Genomic DNA, 17,363 nt, shown 5'->3' on the forward strand with positions numbered 1-17,363 from the left:
ACTTATTTAAATCGGTTCATGTGAGTACAGTGGTTCAATATTAATATTATAAAGCCACGAGAATATTTTTGAAGCGTCAAAAAAACGAAATAACGACTTATTTAGTGATGGCCGATTTCAAAACACTGCTTCATGAAGCATCGGAACACAAATGAATCAGTGTGTCGAATCATGATTCAGATCGCGTGTCAAACTGCCAATGGCTGAAATCACGTGACTTTGGCGCTCCGAACAGCAGATTCGACACACTGATTCATCTGTGCTCCGAAGCTTCCTGAAGCATTGTTTTGAAATCGGCCATCACTAAATAAGTCATTATTTTGTTTTTTTTTGGCGCTTCAAAAATATTCTCGTCGCTTTATAATATTAATATTGAACCACTGTACTCACATGAACCCATTTAAATATGTTTTTAGTACCTTTATGGATCTTGAGAGAGGAAGTGTCCATTGCTCCCTATGGAGGCCTCACGGAGCTATCGGATTTCAACTAAAATATCTTAATTTGTGTTCTGAAGATTAACGAAGGTCTTACGGGTGTGGAACGGCATGAGGGTAAGTATTAAATGACAGAATTTTCATTTTTGGGTGAACTAACCCTTTACCCCACCCTTAAACCTACCCATACCACCAAACCTGTGCCTAACCTTACCAATATCTCAGCTCAATAGCAGCAAAAGTGTTTTGCAATACAATATGAACACCTAATATAAAGCGGGACCAAATGTTTTTGTTAAGAAATGATCACTGACAGGTTCTTTGGGGAACCGAAAATGGTTCTTCTTTGGCATCACTGCGAAAACCTTTTAGAACCTTTATTTTAAGTGTTTATAAAAATATCCTGACACATAGTGACATACAACATACCTACAACTATACAACATAATTTTAAACACCTTAAAGATTAATCACAGACAATTGCTTCTGCTAATTTGCAAACCATATTTTGCTTGGGAAATTCATTCCAAAATCTCACTTTCAAGACTCTTTCCTCAACAAACAAGCAAGACCAAAAAGTTTCAGTATAAATGTGGCTCACGTTATAGTAACAGAGGTTTGATCTATGTCTTTTGCTATGGAAGCTGGTTTATAAATAACATTTTGCTTGGAGTCTTTTTTAAACCTGTGGAGAGACAGAGAGAGAGAAGCATTTTTTACTGCTTTCCAAAAAGCAGAGAGCAGTAAAGGTTACAAACAAATGAATGTATCGAAATGAAATGAATCAATTCTTATGTCTTAAATGAAATGGTGATGAATCAGAGAATGGGCATGAACATACTTTGAGTACTTTTTCTTCTGCTGATATGTGTACATGGAGAACACCAGAAATGTGATGGCGAAGAGAACGCCAAACGTAATGGCCAGAATGTGCCCTGTGAACAAAACACAACTTACGCAATGATCAAAATGAAATAAGTAACATCAACACAAGAAACATCTTTTGATATAAATGGTGTCTCCAGTTGATTCGCTGTTTATATTACACAGTACAGTAAATGGTAGATTCTTACATTCGCCTCCACTAGTTTTCTTTACATTGCTGTCTTGTGTTTCAGGCTGGAGAGCTTCTCTGGGTTCTGTGAAAAACAACACAAAATTGACATACACTGATATATGTGAATCATGCATCATATGTGATACTCAACTATCAGCCAAATCCAGTACAATGTATGTTGATACAAACAGGATCATGATTTCTTATCTACTAAGTATTTAGACAATTATACTAAACCTACAGGTCTAAGTCACATTTATTTCTAGATCACTTTATACAATTAAGATTGGTTCAAAGCAGCTTCAATGTAATAAACAGATAAGTGTCATTATTCAGCTCATTTTAATTCAATCTTGATTCAGTTCAGTTCAATGACAGTGTTGATGTTGCACAGTTAGTGTCATTTTCCGGCTCAATTCAATTCAAATTTTGTTCTCATCTAATAGTGCAAGTGATGTTAAATCGATAGCATTACTGAATATTTTGTTGAAATAATATTAAACCAAGTGGCATTTAGATGTTTGTTGGGTTTAAAAAGATACAACGCTAGAGCCACTTTATATTAGAAGTTTTTAACTACTTGTGTACACACATTGCACATAAATTCAAAGTATCTGCATGTAATCATATGTAAGTACACTACTGAACGAACCCCAAATCTACCCTATTCCAGCCCCAATAACAGCAAAAATTTAATCCGCCAAGAGTTTTGCAGAGTTCAACCTTAATGTTATGAAGCAACGAGAATAGTTTTTGTGTGCCAAAAAAAAACATAATAACGACTTTATTCAACAATATCTAGTGATGGGTGATTTCAGAACACTGCTTCATGAAGCTTCGAAGCTTTACGAATCTTTTGTTTCGAATCAGTGGTTTGGAGCATGTATCAAACTGCTTTAGTAAATGAGGCTTCGTTATGTCATAAGTGTTTCAAAATTTCAATGGTTCACCACTGGTGGGCATGACTTTGGCAGTTTGAAACACACTACGAACCACTGATTCGAAACAAAAGATTCATAAAGCTTCGAAGCTTCATGAAGCAGTGTTTTGAAATTTGCCCATCACTAGATATTGTTGAATAAAGTCGTTATTTTGTTTTTTTTGGTGCACAAAAAGTATTCTTGTCGCTTTATAACATTAAGGTTGAACCACTGTAGTCACATGAACTGTTTTAAATACATCTTTAGTAGCTTTCTGGGCATTGAAAGTGTTAATTATCTTGCTATCAATGGAGGCCTCACTGAGCCATCAGATTTTATGAAAAATATCTTAATTTGTGTTCTGAAGATGAACGAAGGTCCTAAGGGTGTGGAATGACATGAGGATGAGTAATTAATGACAGAATTTTCATTTTTGGGTGAACTAATCCTTTAAGAACTTGTCCAACCAACTAGCAATTAGTTAGGGCTAATCAGTCTTACTTTTCGGATTCAAATTATACCAATCTACCTTTTTATGTAACACAGGTCTAAAAGAGCTAAAAGAGACCTAATATACATTGTACATACTTCCCATAGAAGATACTGTGTGGAAAGATGCCAGCACTTTTCTCCCATGCAGAAGTTGTGGTGCTCTGAAATTTTTGGACAGAAGCTTGTTGTGTTCGGTTTTTAACGTGTCCTCCAATGCCGCTAGCTAACAGAAGAAAGAACAAGAATGCAGTGATTTGGATGAGTTATCAACAAAAGCAATAAATGTCATGATGCTTTTTTGTGCATTTCTCATGAGAACAGCCTGACCTGTCTTCTTGACACTCTGATCGAGTCATTGAACAGTGTCCAGCTGACCGTCTGAAAACATGGAGGGGTCGTCAGGGACCCATTGTACCTATAAAACCTCTCCAGGCTGTTTGGCAGAAGATGGCGCACATTAAAACCAGGAATCTCAGTGTTTGACTCTGACAAAAAGACCATTACATCGCATTAGATGATAGTCCATCTCCTCTTGGTTCAGAAACATCAGTACTGCTTTTCTTTGATTACAGATATTAAAGGGTTAGTTCACCATTACTAAATAAGTTGTTATTTTGTTATTTTTGGCGCTCCAAAAATATTCTCGTCACTTTATAATATTAATATTGAACCACTGTACTCACATGAACTGATTTAAATATGTTTTTAGTACCTTTATGGATCTTGAAAGAGGAAGTGTCATTGCTTCCTATGGAGGCCTCACGGAGCCATCGGATTTCAACTAAAATATCTTAGTTTGTGTTCCGAAGATTAACGAAGGTCTTACGGGTGTGGAACGGCATGAGAGTAAGTAATAAATGACATTATTTTCATTTTTGGGTGAACTAATCCTTTAAGGCATCTTCACACAGTCAAATTAAGGCTGCTCTGTCTGCTCAGAATTCAGTGTAAAGATGCAATGCCACATAAAAGCCACACTAAATTATTCCTACTCTGTAGTGTCAAAGAATACAGCTGTAATTTAAGTGTAATTAATGCCACCTCTGAGGAGCATTAAACAGTCCACCTAAAATGTCACTTCAGAAGTGCTTCTGTGCCACCTTTTCAGTTAATTCAGTAAATTTGTTCCAGGTTCTTACCCTCTATGCTGATGTCTGTTAAAGCAGACAAGATCTTTTCATAGTTGTCATTTTCATGCAGGCCAATCTGTTGAGGAAAAAGTTGAAAGAAAATGCTAACAAACGTATTGCAAATACTTTATTGGTATTGATCAAATCACATTCTGCTGCTTGGAAAACTTTACTGTAGCCAGAAAGGTTTTAGTCAAAAGACTTACACCAATGAATCCTCCTAACACTGCCAATCCATCAGCTTTACTAGCAGCCTCAGTGAGATTTGCGTATTTGGAGTTATAATGAACCACGTGGATCTGAGGAAATTAGGAAATTGTCATGATGTAATATTATGCAATATGTCGCACATTATATGCAATGTTTGTAATCACTTTTGACTAGGAAAGAAAGAAAATGCAGACTTTTTCGGTGTTGATTTTTAGGGGGAAATTAACTCAATCATGGAATCATTTGTTAAAGAAAGCTGAGATATAGGGGAGACTGGGGATGTGGAAACCCTTTTAGAATTAACATCCGAGAGAGTCAGTGTTTTTTGTTTTTGCACTATGTATCTCCAACTTTATCTTTAAAATTCAAACTCCAAGCAAAAGAATGCATTTGTTACAGCTGCCTGCTAGAGGTGAGAACTGCCACAGTAACTATGGTGGTTTGTGAAACTATAGAAAATATGGCATTCAGTTTAAATTTTGTACATGCATTTCATTTACACATTTACACAGGACACATTTTCGTATGAATTCATGAGATATCTCCAACTGGTTTCTCATGAGATTGGTTTGGAAATTCCATACAGAAAACAATGAATGCCATGACATTTGCTCTTGTCTGTTGCCTGATGCTTTACATTAGCCTCTTTCACATATTAAAACCACTACCACTACCACTACCACCATTGCCTTTTCTAGTAAATGTACCACATCTGCTGTTCACACAAGCAGCAGCTTTCTGTTGTTTTAGTGACAACAATTCACACAGCAGCATGAACATTCTGACTTAACTCTGCGATGGCAATAATCGGCGGAAGATATCTTCACACGCCTAGATGAGCAGAACACTTCAGTTTCACTTGCTGTTCAATCTGCCAACATTTTTCAGCTTCTGAATTACAGGCATTGCTGTAAACAGTAGCGTCATCTCCATAAGAACTTTATGATTGGCCCAAAGTCGGTGTGTTTTTTCGGCACATCCTGATCTGATAAGTACTCCAACTGGTAATCCTACAGCTTTGTTCATTCAAAGCATTAAAACGATAATTTACCAGAGGTTGCCAGAAGTGATTTACCAGTATTATTTCTCAGTATGTCTACATTTTGCAATATGATCTTGAAATGATAAAAGGTCATTGTAATTTTCCAGAAAAGGCTGCATGTGTGAAAGCGGCTATTGTTTTATAGAGACCATTAAACAACATGTTTCCTTTATCACCGCTCACCTCGGCAGGGAAATGTACGTTATCTATGGTGTGCTCTGAACCAGGGACTTCTGTAGTTCCCCAGTGAAAGTGAAGCTGGGCTGCGACATAAACATGATCGAATCCCCTCATGATACGCATGCTGCTCGGCAGGCTCAGTTGTACTGACAGAAGAACATAAAAAGCATGCATTTTAGATTCAACATATGGCAGCAAAATGGTGGAATTTTCAGACCAAAAAGTCAAACAAATCAGAAGAATAGTATGTTTCAACCAAGAGCAAAAGCGCTTAACAGTTAAAAACAAACAAAAACAAATTCACATCAGCACAACAAATGTTGCATGCAAATGATCAGCTAAGAGGCAGAAGACACAGAGCACACTTAAAACGAGCATTAAGGGATAGTTCTGCCCAAAATGAAAATTCAGTCACTATTTACTCACTCCATGTTATTCTAAATCCGTATGACAATCTTTCTTTTTTGGAATACAAAATGAAATTAAAATGATTTTCAGTATAAAACTGGCAACAAGTCACAAAACTGGAAGTGACATGGGAAAACAACGCAACATGAATAAAAGCAGCAAACAGTAAAATACTGGCATAATATATTGCTAAGAACTCGAGAACTCAAATAATTCCTTATGAGTTAATTTATTATGACTAAATCATTCACTCAACAAATTTGATCAACACTGATACAGGAATGAAACATGTGACTGCCTTTATGAATAAGTCATTGAATCATTCACTCAACTGTAACAATTTTTGCTTTGACTTAATTTTTTGGTGAAGCAAACTGGCAATATTGTGTTTAAAATTTAGGTTACTTAATATACACTTCTTGTTTGTTGCAGCAACTTACTTATAACACATTGTTTCATTATCTTAATGTTTGTTCCACAAGAGATATTTAACAAAAAAATGAGACCTGTGACAAATAACAATGGTCTCCCCTTATGATCGCCAAAATACACAAAACTGGAATTTTGCCGTCTTTTTAATTCATAGATGATAACACTGGAGAAGTCATTGATATATTGGCCCTTTCCCAAATGGCACATTAATGTGCACTTTTGGTCTTGTGGACTTACAATGGTCGCTGCGTGCGCGTGTCCGTTAAGTCTTCGAGACTGTCGCCATTCGTCATTTTAGCTTTCAGAAGGGTGTCCCCTTTGCGGCCGCTTCTGCTGAGCCCACAAGTCTGCGAGCTATGCAGAGGACTTCTACCCTGTGGTCAAAGCGATATTACGTCATGAAAGTGCGGACTCAGGGGAAGGCCGTGAGGGTTTAGGGTACCATTTGGGATAGGGCCTTAGATAGCTGAACTAAAAATGTCCCTGTTTTTCATTCCAGAGATTTAGTGTTCTGGTGTGAATAGATCCATTTGTTACATTTGATTGTGCTGAAAATCTTGCGTTTGGTGCGAAGGAGCCTTGACTTACACGTGTGTCCATTGTTGATGAGTGTTAGAGCGGGTGAGCCGGTGAGATCGTATCCCTCCAGTTTAATCGGAGGAAGTCTGGGGTCATAGAAAACCTTATGAGTGCCTATGTCGATTGGAGACTGAGACTTTCCACTGCAGTGTTCAAATGCAGATGACCATGTGTCCTGATCTGAGACAATGAAAATCATTAACATACAATAGCCTTAACGATATTATGTTATTTAAAAGTTCAGAGTCTGATGACAAATAGCAGTATTCTTAAAATGTGTTGGACTAAATATAAAAAAGCACTAGTAATATAAAGCTTCAGGACACTGTTGCATTTCATTTCATGAATTTCTAAGACTATTGGCAACTTTAAAAAAAAAAAAAAAAGTGTTTATTACGTTGTGTATGCAGGAAGAAGAAGGCAGAAGGTACAATCCAATAAATGGTTTAATAGTAAACTCAAAAACTCAGGCAAGGGATAAAACACAACATTACATAACAAGATCAGGCAACAACTGAAAGCAGGTAGGGCTCAACCTGTGCAGAGCACATGCCCTTTTTGTCCTTTACACTCTGAAGTGCCCTTTTTTTTTTGGAGGTGTTTTATTTTATTTATTTATTTTCTTGAATAAATCAATGAATTTTCTTGAAAAAATCAATAAATTTACAAATATATTTAGCCTAATAAAGGTATTAAAAAGAGCTTGTGACAAAATCTTTGTGATCAAACCTCTTAACTCCACCCCCTGAGTGCAGCGAACTGAAGTTCCACAGCAGAGCAGCTGAACGTATTGCTACGGTAAATAAATATCTTGTTGTTGGAATAAGTAGGCTACAACGTTGTCTTTACGAAAGAAACATTAGTATGTCTATAAAGTTTCATATTTTATGCATTTGAGGCCTGAGACCGGCGGCGGAGAGAGAGGGAGGGGGCTAGCATTTGCCATCTAAGTCATAGCCAATACCAATAGCCTACAAATAGCCTTAAAGGTGCTAAAGAGGATGTATTGTTTTATACATTTTTGCAATATTACTTGAAACTGTCTTTACTAACTGATAAAAGACTATTTATTAGGTGCACTGAAAGTAATAATATTAATATACATCATCTGTGCTCGAGGTAGGGCCTTAAAAACATCAGCCAATCGTTTACGCGATCATCGCGTAAACGATTGGCCCTCTCGCTTGTCAATCACTGCAGTGACGTTCCTTGTGAGAGATGAGCGCGGCTGCGCTCTCCAGTAACTTTCCACACTCCACAGGCGCTGCATGCAGTGTTTTTGTCAGGAGACAGGAGTAACAACTGCAGATTATGAGTTACCTGCGGTGAGTCCGACATAATGAATCCACGGTGGTAAACACTCGTGTTCCAATACTCGTGCACGAGTTTTGGGAGGCGTTCCTTTGAAATGAGCTGTGAAGGAGGGGGGTTGTTCTTACGCATGTGCTCATTTCAAAAACTCAGTAACAGTCTTTGGATTCTCAGTCGACGAAAAAATCCTCTCTATCACCTTTAAATAGCGTGTGCATACAGTACAGTAGTATTACATCTTTTATAAATTGAGATTGTGGCCAAACGTATTTTACAACAGGAAAAATTAACCTATTGATGACGACGTAACACGTAGCCTAATGTGATGCCATCATTTTAATGACGGACAAATTGCACATATTCACTGGTAAAAAACCCGGCGTAACTGCATTTGAGTTTGACAAAAAAGCGACTGAGTGATCCCCGTCATCAGCAAGGTAAAATATATTTCTAAGGAATTTCTTCTTTGATTTATGATGGCTATGTGCATACACTTAATTCATTAACATTTAATCGTATTATATATGGTCACACAGTATGGTTAATGTTTACGATGTTAATATGTATTTGCTCGCTAGATAATGTTTTTAATCTACTCCCTGCTCTTCACATGTATAAACATAGTAAAACATGGTTTTACTACAGTAATGTTGTAGGAACTAAAAAAACATTACAGAATCATCAGGTCACTGTGCTTCTTTATATTTTATAATGCAGAATGTAATGTGTGTGTATTAATGTGTTGAGAGGGACATCCCTGGATCACAGTGAAGTCAAACATCTTCAAACACATGGCTCACAGAAGATTGCTGTTGTAATTATTTTTAAAGAAGCCCTGAAACCCTGTATGTATATATATATATATATATATATATATATATATATATATATACTGTATATATATATATATATATATACAGCTGAAATATATATATATATATATATATATATATATATATATATATATATATATATATATATATATATATATATATATATATATATATATATATATATATATATATATATATATATATATATGCCCTTTTTTTGAAAGCCAGGGTACAACTTAAATAGGAAACACAAAAGAGACTAGTTGAACAAACACAGCTGAAAATCAATTAATCATAATTAAGGTGACTATGACAACTAATGAGTAGCGGGAAATGAACAAAGGAACAAGGGAACCAATGAAAATCAAACAGACATGTAACATTTATGTGCAGCAGGGGGGCTAATTAATGGAATTATAATTAAGGTTCTCATTCAGTTAGTTCAGTACATTGACTATGAGATATTGCTCTTTCATTTGCTTTATAAGGGATACAGTGGGTGATATAATAATAATAATAATAAGCATAGCTATAACAAACAAGCAGATAATAAATTTCACAATTAAAATGCTTATCATTCACTCTATAAGCGAATAAAGTGACATAATGCTACCATACTAAATAATTCATAATATATTGCTAAGAACTCCAGTACCACAAGTTTAACATTAACACTTTGCTTAAAGTCCTTACATTCAACAGGAATGCAGAAATGAATTAATAGAAAAGCTTTGGTGTGCTTATTGTTTTGGTGGAAACATATTATCAAAAGACATACAGGTTACTGTGTTTGTGACACTGAAAACATAAAGATGCAATAAAGTCCTGCAGAGTAAAAATTACTGCAATTTATCTTCAAACTACCCAATCTAATCTTATGAAAAAAAAAAAAAAAAAAAAAAACTACTAGGTTGTCACTTGTATTATCTTATTTTTGCTCAGGCTATATAACAGAATTTGTATTTGTGCTATATATGAATGTACCCAGAGCTCCTGGAAACCACAACTAATTTATTGTGTGTTTGCGCACTTGGCAAATAAAGCTCATTCTGATTATTTTTTAAAGATATTTTGGTGTTAAGATGTGATAATTAATAATTATAATAATTAATAATAATAACAATTCCTTACACTTATATATATATATATATATATATAGCGCTTTTCTGGATACTCAAAGTGCTTTACATATGGAAGGGGGAAATAAGATGTGTTGTGTTTTTATGTATAGTTCCTATTAACTCATTTCATTTTATTTATACATTTATAAATAAATTTTATTTTCATGATGTCGCCTACAGCCCACAAACCCACAAATCCACAAGATGTTTGTCAGGTTCGTTTGAAAACATGAGCCTCAATTATTCAGTGTGGCATGAGCTGGGACACTTGGTCTTTTTCTCTCATCCAGTCTCTCAAAATAAGAACACATATAAACTAATGGCAGTGCAACACGTGTGACACAATTTAGGTTTAGAGTGAACTCTGCTGTCTCAATTTTCTTTGTTTTCCCTTGTCACTTTCAGTTATTTATTAGTAATTCAATTTGTTGAACATAACAGGATTTAGTAGCATTATGCCACTTTATTCGCTTATAGAGTGAATGATAAGCATTTTAATTGTGAAATATATTATCTGCTTGTTTGTTATTATTATATCACCCACCTGTATCCCTGATAAAACAAATGAAAGAGCAATATCCCAACTGAATGAGAACCTTAATTATAATTCCATTAATTAGCCCCCCTGCTGCACATAAATGTTACATGTCTGTTTGATTTTGGCTGCTAATAGCATGAAGTGACATATCAAACTAATGAATGCCCAGCTTAGATGCAGGTGCAAGTAAATGCACATTACTAGTAGTATGATTCCATGTTGACCTGATTTGATTGTAAATGGGATTGTAATCTGTGAATCCAATTACATTGTTCATTTGTTATGAAATAACTCATAGTCTAATCTACTCTTTTATCTGATTAAACAATGCTACAAAATTTCTAAACCAAATAATATAAATTATGATTCTCTTCACTCACAGTAAAATATATTACAGTGTTACTAAGTCATGACTCATGAAAGTAGTGTAACTAGTAAGACTGTCTGCTAGTAAGTTAGAAACTCAGCTTGGTACAAAACTGTAAGGAAAACTCTTAAAAAGTTGGTAGTGAGTAGTTCTAGTATATATATTTACCATGGTAACCCCACTGGTGCTGATGAGAAGAACCTGTAAAGAATGGAAAGAGATTATGTTAGGATAGAAAGATATTCTTGAAAAGCTTAACTCTTAAAATAGGGGGTCGGTGGGTAGTTTGTCCAAAACAAGACTACCCACCAAACACTTTTTTCCCTTATTGTCCTGTTTGCTGGTATGATTAGTAATTGTTTTTGCTCATATTTTTAATCATTGAAAATAGTTCATAGTAGCACTACTATCATTACTATATATATCAAATATGTGAAACTTATTGGCCCGGTTTCACAGACAGGGCTTAGCCTAAGCCAGAATTAGGCCTTAGTTCAATTAGGATATTTAAATAGCATTTATAAACGTACACTAGAAAAAAACATTACTGGTGTGCATTTTAAGACAAAACAATGACACTGACATATTTTAAGATCTGTCAGTACAAGTTATTTTCAGTTAAAACAGCTCAAACATGCATTTTAGTCTAGGACTAGCTTAAGCCTTGTCTGTGAAACCGGGGGATAGTGTATACATGCTAAATTTTAACTTTCTTGATCAGGGTTACAGAGTTATAATGCTTTGTGTCGACTGTTAGTAGGAATTTTTATAATTAGTTGTCGTCAAAATATCCATTAATATGTTTACATGTACCAAATTTATCCATGTAAAGCCTAACATATAAAATAATAGATGTATGGGTAATGGGTAACTCAGTTGCTTCAGTTCAGTAAATATTCATCTTGAAATATTACTAACAATATAAAAGTTATTGTTATGTTTACTGTTATGTTATGCTGACATTTGTACAATTACTGAAAGACTTTTACTTGCTAAAAAAAGTCTAAACTATCAATCAAATGACAGAAGGCATGTAGATTGAGTAAAACAGGCTTTTCAGCAAAGTTTTGATCATGTTGATCATTTAGAGGCCTTAGATACCTTATTTAGAGACACCCAAACATTGGCTTATGTCTTAGAAAATGTTAGGGAAAAAGACAAAACAATGACACTGCTTTTATCCCTAAAGACTTGGTGTTTCCAAGCCTTCAACAAACTTTTAGCATGCACATAATGTTATGAATACTACCAAAAATATCAGCTATTACTGCTATTACTAGTCCATGCACAATTATTTTAGTCCTTCCAGAGCAATCCAGACACAGGTAGAAGACAAAAAACTGTGAGAACAGATTTGGTCATTCTGAGTGAATGAGCTGGACTGAGAAAGACAGTATCTTTTCCCTTATTCACACACATCAGCACACTCACACAATCCCTCCTTCATTCCGTTCAGTCAATGTGAGCATTATGTGCTCCAGTCCAGACGCCTGGCAGATTTCGGCATTCACTGCTCACTTACATCGACACTAATGCTAAAATGAACCTGCTTTGCATAAAACACAATAATTCAAAGCTCAGGCCACACTGCAGAGCATTTCAAAAATCAGATGCTCTTTTGGCCAAATACAGAGGTGTCAAGCACTGGAGGCTAAGAAAAGAAACAGCTGACCATGTTTCACTGCTTGAGGTCATAACATGAATCAGTATGAAAGATTGCTCATCAGATCATCACAGTTTAGTTGCTCAAGAGTTTAAGAGTTTAACAGTTTTTTTTTTTAATGATGACTTTATGTGCAGTAATTTTGTGGTCATTTTTTCCCCCGCTATTGTTGAAGCACCAAATTCCTGTGAGTTTTACGTAAGGGCAAATCCATGGCTATTTTTACATTAAATGTACAACGCCAAGACTAAGAACCAACCAATGTGATGCTGATCTTCAGAACAACATCACTCTCGTTTTGCATGAAATCTCTTTATATTTGTCATTTGCTGTCATACATTTTGAAACACATTAAAACACATCTATCTATCTATCTATCTATCTATCTATCTATCTATCTATCTCGCTTTCTCTCTCTCTCTCTCTCTCTCTCTCTCTCTATATATATATATATATATATATATATATTCTTTTTTTTTTTTATTCATGTGCCTCATAATCTTGAATCAATATAACTTTCCCTCCCTTTTGTACATCTCTTCTCTTCTCTGATGACGAGGGCAGGGCAACCTGTCACTCACATGAGATCCACCAATAGCAAACCACAACCATCCAATCAATTCCCCATGGACAAAATCAAGCCCGACCTTGTTCCAGAAGCAGTTTCACCCGGATATACGTCACCCAAAGAAGAAAGAAAAAAAAAGACTAGCACAACTTCCGTTTCATGCCAACTTTTAGTAGATTTGATACAATTCAACTTTGAGTTTGCGTTTTTTAAAATTTTTTATTGAAGTTCTTTATTGGCATCTCTGTTTGTTATTTTTCTTTTCCCATTTCCTATATGTACCATTTTCTGTATTCTGAATTTTCAGTTTTATGTGTTATTTGTACAGATGACTTAATTCCTGGCCAACTCCTGAAACGCTGACGCAGATTTAATACGGTGGAGATTTCATTCATGTGACCAGACATTCTTTCTCATGCACACGTTTATGCATACTTACACTCACAGAGATTATCCAGCAGTTCAGAACAGTTAGCCAGTCAGATCATTCCATATTAGCTTCCACTTTTGCACAGGATCAAACACAAAAATGTTCCTACTTATTTTTTGATTTTTCTAATTTCTCAGGTTTGTGTCAGAATGTCTCTATGGGAACCAATGACATCATGTGAAGGGTGAGTTGGAGATGCTGGTACACTCTGAGCGGCACGTAGACCAAACGCTCTCCAACCACAAGAAACCACAAACAGCTCATGGGCAACATCATCCAGGAATATGTGATGAATGTCTTACATTGACACTCACAAAAGTCACAGCAAGAAAGGTTAGTTTTAAGAATTTCAAGGGGGATGAAATTTTATCTCTTCATTACTGCTAACTGCATCTTTGTTTTTATGGAGGAATTGAAATGTTTGAATGTTCTGACTTACTGTATCAATGTGATCATGCAGGAAGGACTTTCCTGTTCGCTAAACTATCTCTTTTTATTTTCATTCACTCATTATCAATGACATTTTGTTTTATGAACTATTTCACAATAAGCTAAACATTAACTAGCAAAATACCATAGTAAATACACACCCTTTCCTTGATGATCACCAAGGTTAACAAAGCAATAAAGATCTCCAGATACAAATGACATCAAATCAGTGAAAGAAAATATTGGACAACATATAACAGATTTTATGTTCATGGTTGTGTTTAGGTGATATTTAGGTGAAATTTTATAACAGTCTATGTCCTGGAATGCACCTGATGAGTTAAAATCAGAGAGCAGTACACATAGATAAAAGCCAGTAACCACCCAAAGTCAATATTGAAATCTATTGCACACAATTTTTGCTAATTTTGCATAATTCACTTTTATATTAATTGCTTCTTCTGTGGCTTCGTATAACATGATTTTTCTGTGATGAATTTGACTACACTTTACATTATTTAAATATTAAAAAGTCAACATTTTTTTAGCTCTACTAGTGTTTTTATTTGCTTCCCTGACATTTCAATAAAGAATTTTGAGAATTTTCAGAATTTTGCTAAAAAGCTGGAGAAAACCAGGAAAACAAACAAACTTACACTTAGATCAATCAGCAGAGTTTTGGTTGGATTATTCACACCACACAATAACACTGATGGATGCATAGCTGATTTTACGCTCACATGCAGATTTACTCACCTTTACTGTGTTCGTCATCCCTCTCGCTGCTCCCATCTTCCTCAGAGGAGGATGAAGATGCCATGACGAGCACCTGAAGATGAAGGATAAGGAACATATGCAGCAGCATGATAACTTCTGCAGCTCACAGGTAACTCGCTTTTGTTAGGTCCTTTCTCATTCAGACACAGAACCAATCTCAGCCTGTGCTGTATAGTGACTCAGGAGACTGGGAATGGGGCTGGGCTTTACAGGATAAACCAATCACAGTGCTCAAGCTGCTCAAGGTGCTAGGACATCTCTCTCTCTCTCTCTCTCAGAGTTAGAGTGTAACCAAATCTCTCACTCTCCCATAAACTACATCTCTCCCTCCTTCCTTGATCAAAGTTCAGTGTGAATGAGCTACAAACTGAGTAGCTAATTCTTTTAAAGCACAGATGTGGCTTCATTTTTTTTGGATTAATAAGGTGCTCATTTTTTATTGGAATCTATTACTGTTATTGTATTTTTGTGCTTTTTTCAATACCTTTTTCAAACTCTTTCACACTGTTGTCTTTTGTTGTCAACATGCAGATGACACTTGGATTTTTCTTATATTAATTTGTTAAAGAAACCAGATTTTTTTTTTTAATACATCAACGATATGATATTTTGTGATGTGCTTCAATTTGCTTTGCTGTATTTGTCTTTTCACATAGTGGAAGTGGAAAAAATAAAAACTGAGTATTTATTAAATTATTGGGTAACACTTTATATAGATAGTCCACTTTGGACATTCTACTGACTATAAGTAACTTTGCAACATGTCAACTTATTCTACTAACCCTAACAGTCTACTAACTGTCTAGTATAGTACAGTCAGAGTTAGTTGGCAAAGAATGTCTAATGTGGACAATCAAAATAAATTGTAACCAGTTATTGCATTGAATTTCATTTAGGTGCAAAACCAATGCCAAACAGGAGCAGCCAGAGGGAAAAAGAGAAATTTCATTTTCCCAAAAGAGGGACTTTTTTCTGCTTTTTTCTTCTCTTCTAATCAGTAGCACGAAGAGCATTAAACGGGTAATACTGCAATGAGCCTCTACTTCTAAATCATATTAACATTGTTTACCTAGTTTTTGTTGAAAGGAAATTAAAGAAATGATAGAAAGCATTTAGAATTGTCCACCAATGTACAATTGTTATAACTGTTATAGTTGAAGGGGGATTTGACTGTGCAATATATGCTTATCTAAAATAAAGTTTTTAAGAATGGCATGTCTTTATTAGTATACGTAAGGGTATAAAAACTGCCAACAAAGATGTGGATTTTTATGGATGGTTGGGGGGAAGTTTACTGGTTAACAACCAAACATAGATCTTATTAGTCATCGGTTCTCAAAAAAAATGAGTGATTCCACATTCAATGTTCTGGTAAACCAGAAAGGAGGAACTTCAAAATGTTTCCTCATCAGACACACCCAGCTCAGGTCTTTGAGACTGTGTTAAAGAAATGATGAGTTGAATCAGGTGTGTTTGATTAGGACCAGGATTGGGAAATGTGTGTTCCAAAGTCAAATAAAGGAGCAAAATTTGTCATGACTACAAACAGTCAAGGTCGAGGATCATTACTCAAGATTTTTTTGTTTTCCACTTTAAGCGTGATGTCACATAGTACACTTTAAATGAACCAAACCCAGTTTGGTTAAAGTTAACCGGATACAAGTGACCTCAGTACTATTGGTGTTCACAATCAATTACTTTTCTTTTTGTGGGTCCTCTTAGCATTCATTCGATATTTGAACATATATTCACCACAGTTCATTTCTCAGACCACAACACTTCAAGAACTCAGAAGCTACAAATCACCTATAGCCTTCAATTTTTTAGAAAACAAAATAAATTTGATCTTATATGTTGAGGATAGTTTCATGCAATTCTCTCTCCAAATATCATGTCAACCAGCAATTGTAATAAAAAAAAAAATTGACAAAAGATGGCAGCAATTAATGGCAAACATGGATGGACTTCTGCCATAAAGCACAATTGATTCATAAAGGACCCACAAACAAATCCAACTTTCTGAGGTGATTTTGGGCTGTCCAAGACGAAAGACCCTACATTGTACATTTACATTTATTCATTTTGCAAAGGGACTTACAAGTGAGGAATATAACAAGTGATTCATCGTGAAGAGGCAAATAGACACAAGAAGTGCTCACAATACAAGTTTCAGACATTGCTTAGAGTAGCATAGGCTAATAGGAAGGGTTTAAAGGAAGTGAAATCATTTTTTTTTTTATGAGGTGAAAGTGCTCTCGAAAGAGATGAGTTTTCAGCTTTTTTTATATGTATTGCAAGGAATTCTGCATTCCGGATGAAGAACATCCGGAACAGTGAACGCAAATGTTCTGGATAGAGATTTTGTGCCTCTCTGACACCACAAGCTTTCGCTCATTTAGCGATCGCAGGCTTCTGGTAGGGATGTAGACTCGTAAGAGT

The 17,363-nt window shown here is 35.3% G+C and overlaps 2 protein-coding genes and 1 long non-coding RNA gene across 4 annotated transcripts in view; 1 reads left to right on the plus strand and 2 right to left on the minus strand.

Moving 5' to 3' along the window:
- Positions 1-17,363, minus strand: part of LOC125255945 (histone-lysine N-methyltransferase 2D-like) — a 526,365-nt gene that overhangs the window by 373,734 nt on the left and 135,268 nt on the right. The gene's annotated exons all lie outside the window — the stretch shown is intronic.
- ca9 (carbonic anhydrase IX) lies at positions 758-15,262 on the minus strand. The gene is made up of 11 exons (XM_048171632.1): positions 14,904-15,262; positions 11,226-11,258; positions 6,897-7,067; positions 5,472-5,614; positions 4,243-4,335; positions 4,046-4,112; positions 3,234-3,391; positions 3,003-3,129; positions 1,511-1,576; positions 1,279-1,372; positions 758-1,122 (listed from the first exon to the last, which is right to left on the minus strand). Exons 1-11 carry the CDS (start codon positions 15,010-15,012, stop codon positions 1,035-1,037), a joined length of 1,149 nt encoding a protein of 382 aa, XP_048027589.1. The 5' UTR covers positions 15,013-15,262; the 3' UTR covers positions 758-1,034.
- Positions 13,694-16,041, plus strand: LOC125256132. Its single transcript, XR_007182054.1, has 3 exons — positions 13,694-14,051; positions 14,949-15,033; positions 15,821-16,041. It is a non-coding gene; the product is annotated as an uncharacterized LOC125256132 (long non-coding RNA).

This window comes from Megalobrama amblycephala, linkage group LG2, assembly GCF_018812025.1.
Source record: "Megalobrama amblycephala isolate DHTTF-2021 linkage group LG2, ASM1881202v1, whole genome shotgun sequence".
Taxonomy (NCBI): domain Eukaryota; kingdom Metazoa; phylum Chordata; class Actinopteri; order Cypriniformes; family Xenocyprididae; genus Megalobrama; species Megalobrama amblycephala.

What these genes read in the sequence shown, in the direction of transcription:
- ca9 (XM_048171632.1), bottom strand. Translation starts at nt 15,012, where the DNA reads ATGCTGCTGCATATGTTCCTTATCCTTCATCTTCAGGTGCTCGTCATG. An exon ending in CATCAACAATGGACACACGT is followed by an intron (nt 5,615 to 6,896) that starts GTAAGTCAAGGC and finishes TTCTTCTGTCAG; the next exon opens with TACAACTGAGCCTGCCGAGC. An exon ending in CAGAAGAAAAAGTACTCAAA is followed by an intron (nt 1,123 to 1,278) that starts GTATGTTCATGC and finishes GTCTCTCCACAG; the next exon opens with GTTTAAAAAAGACTCCAAGC.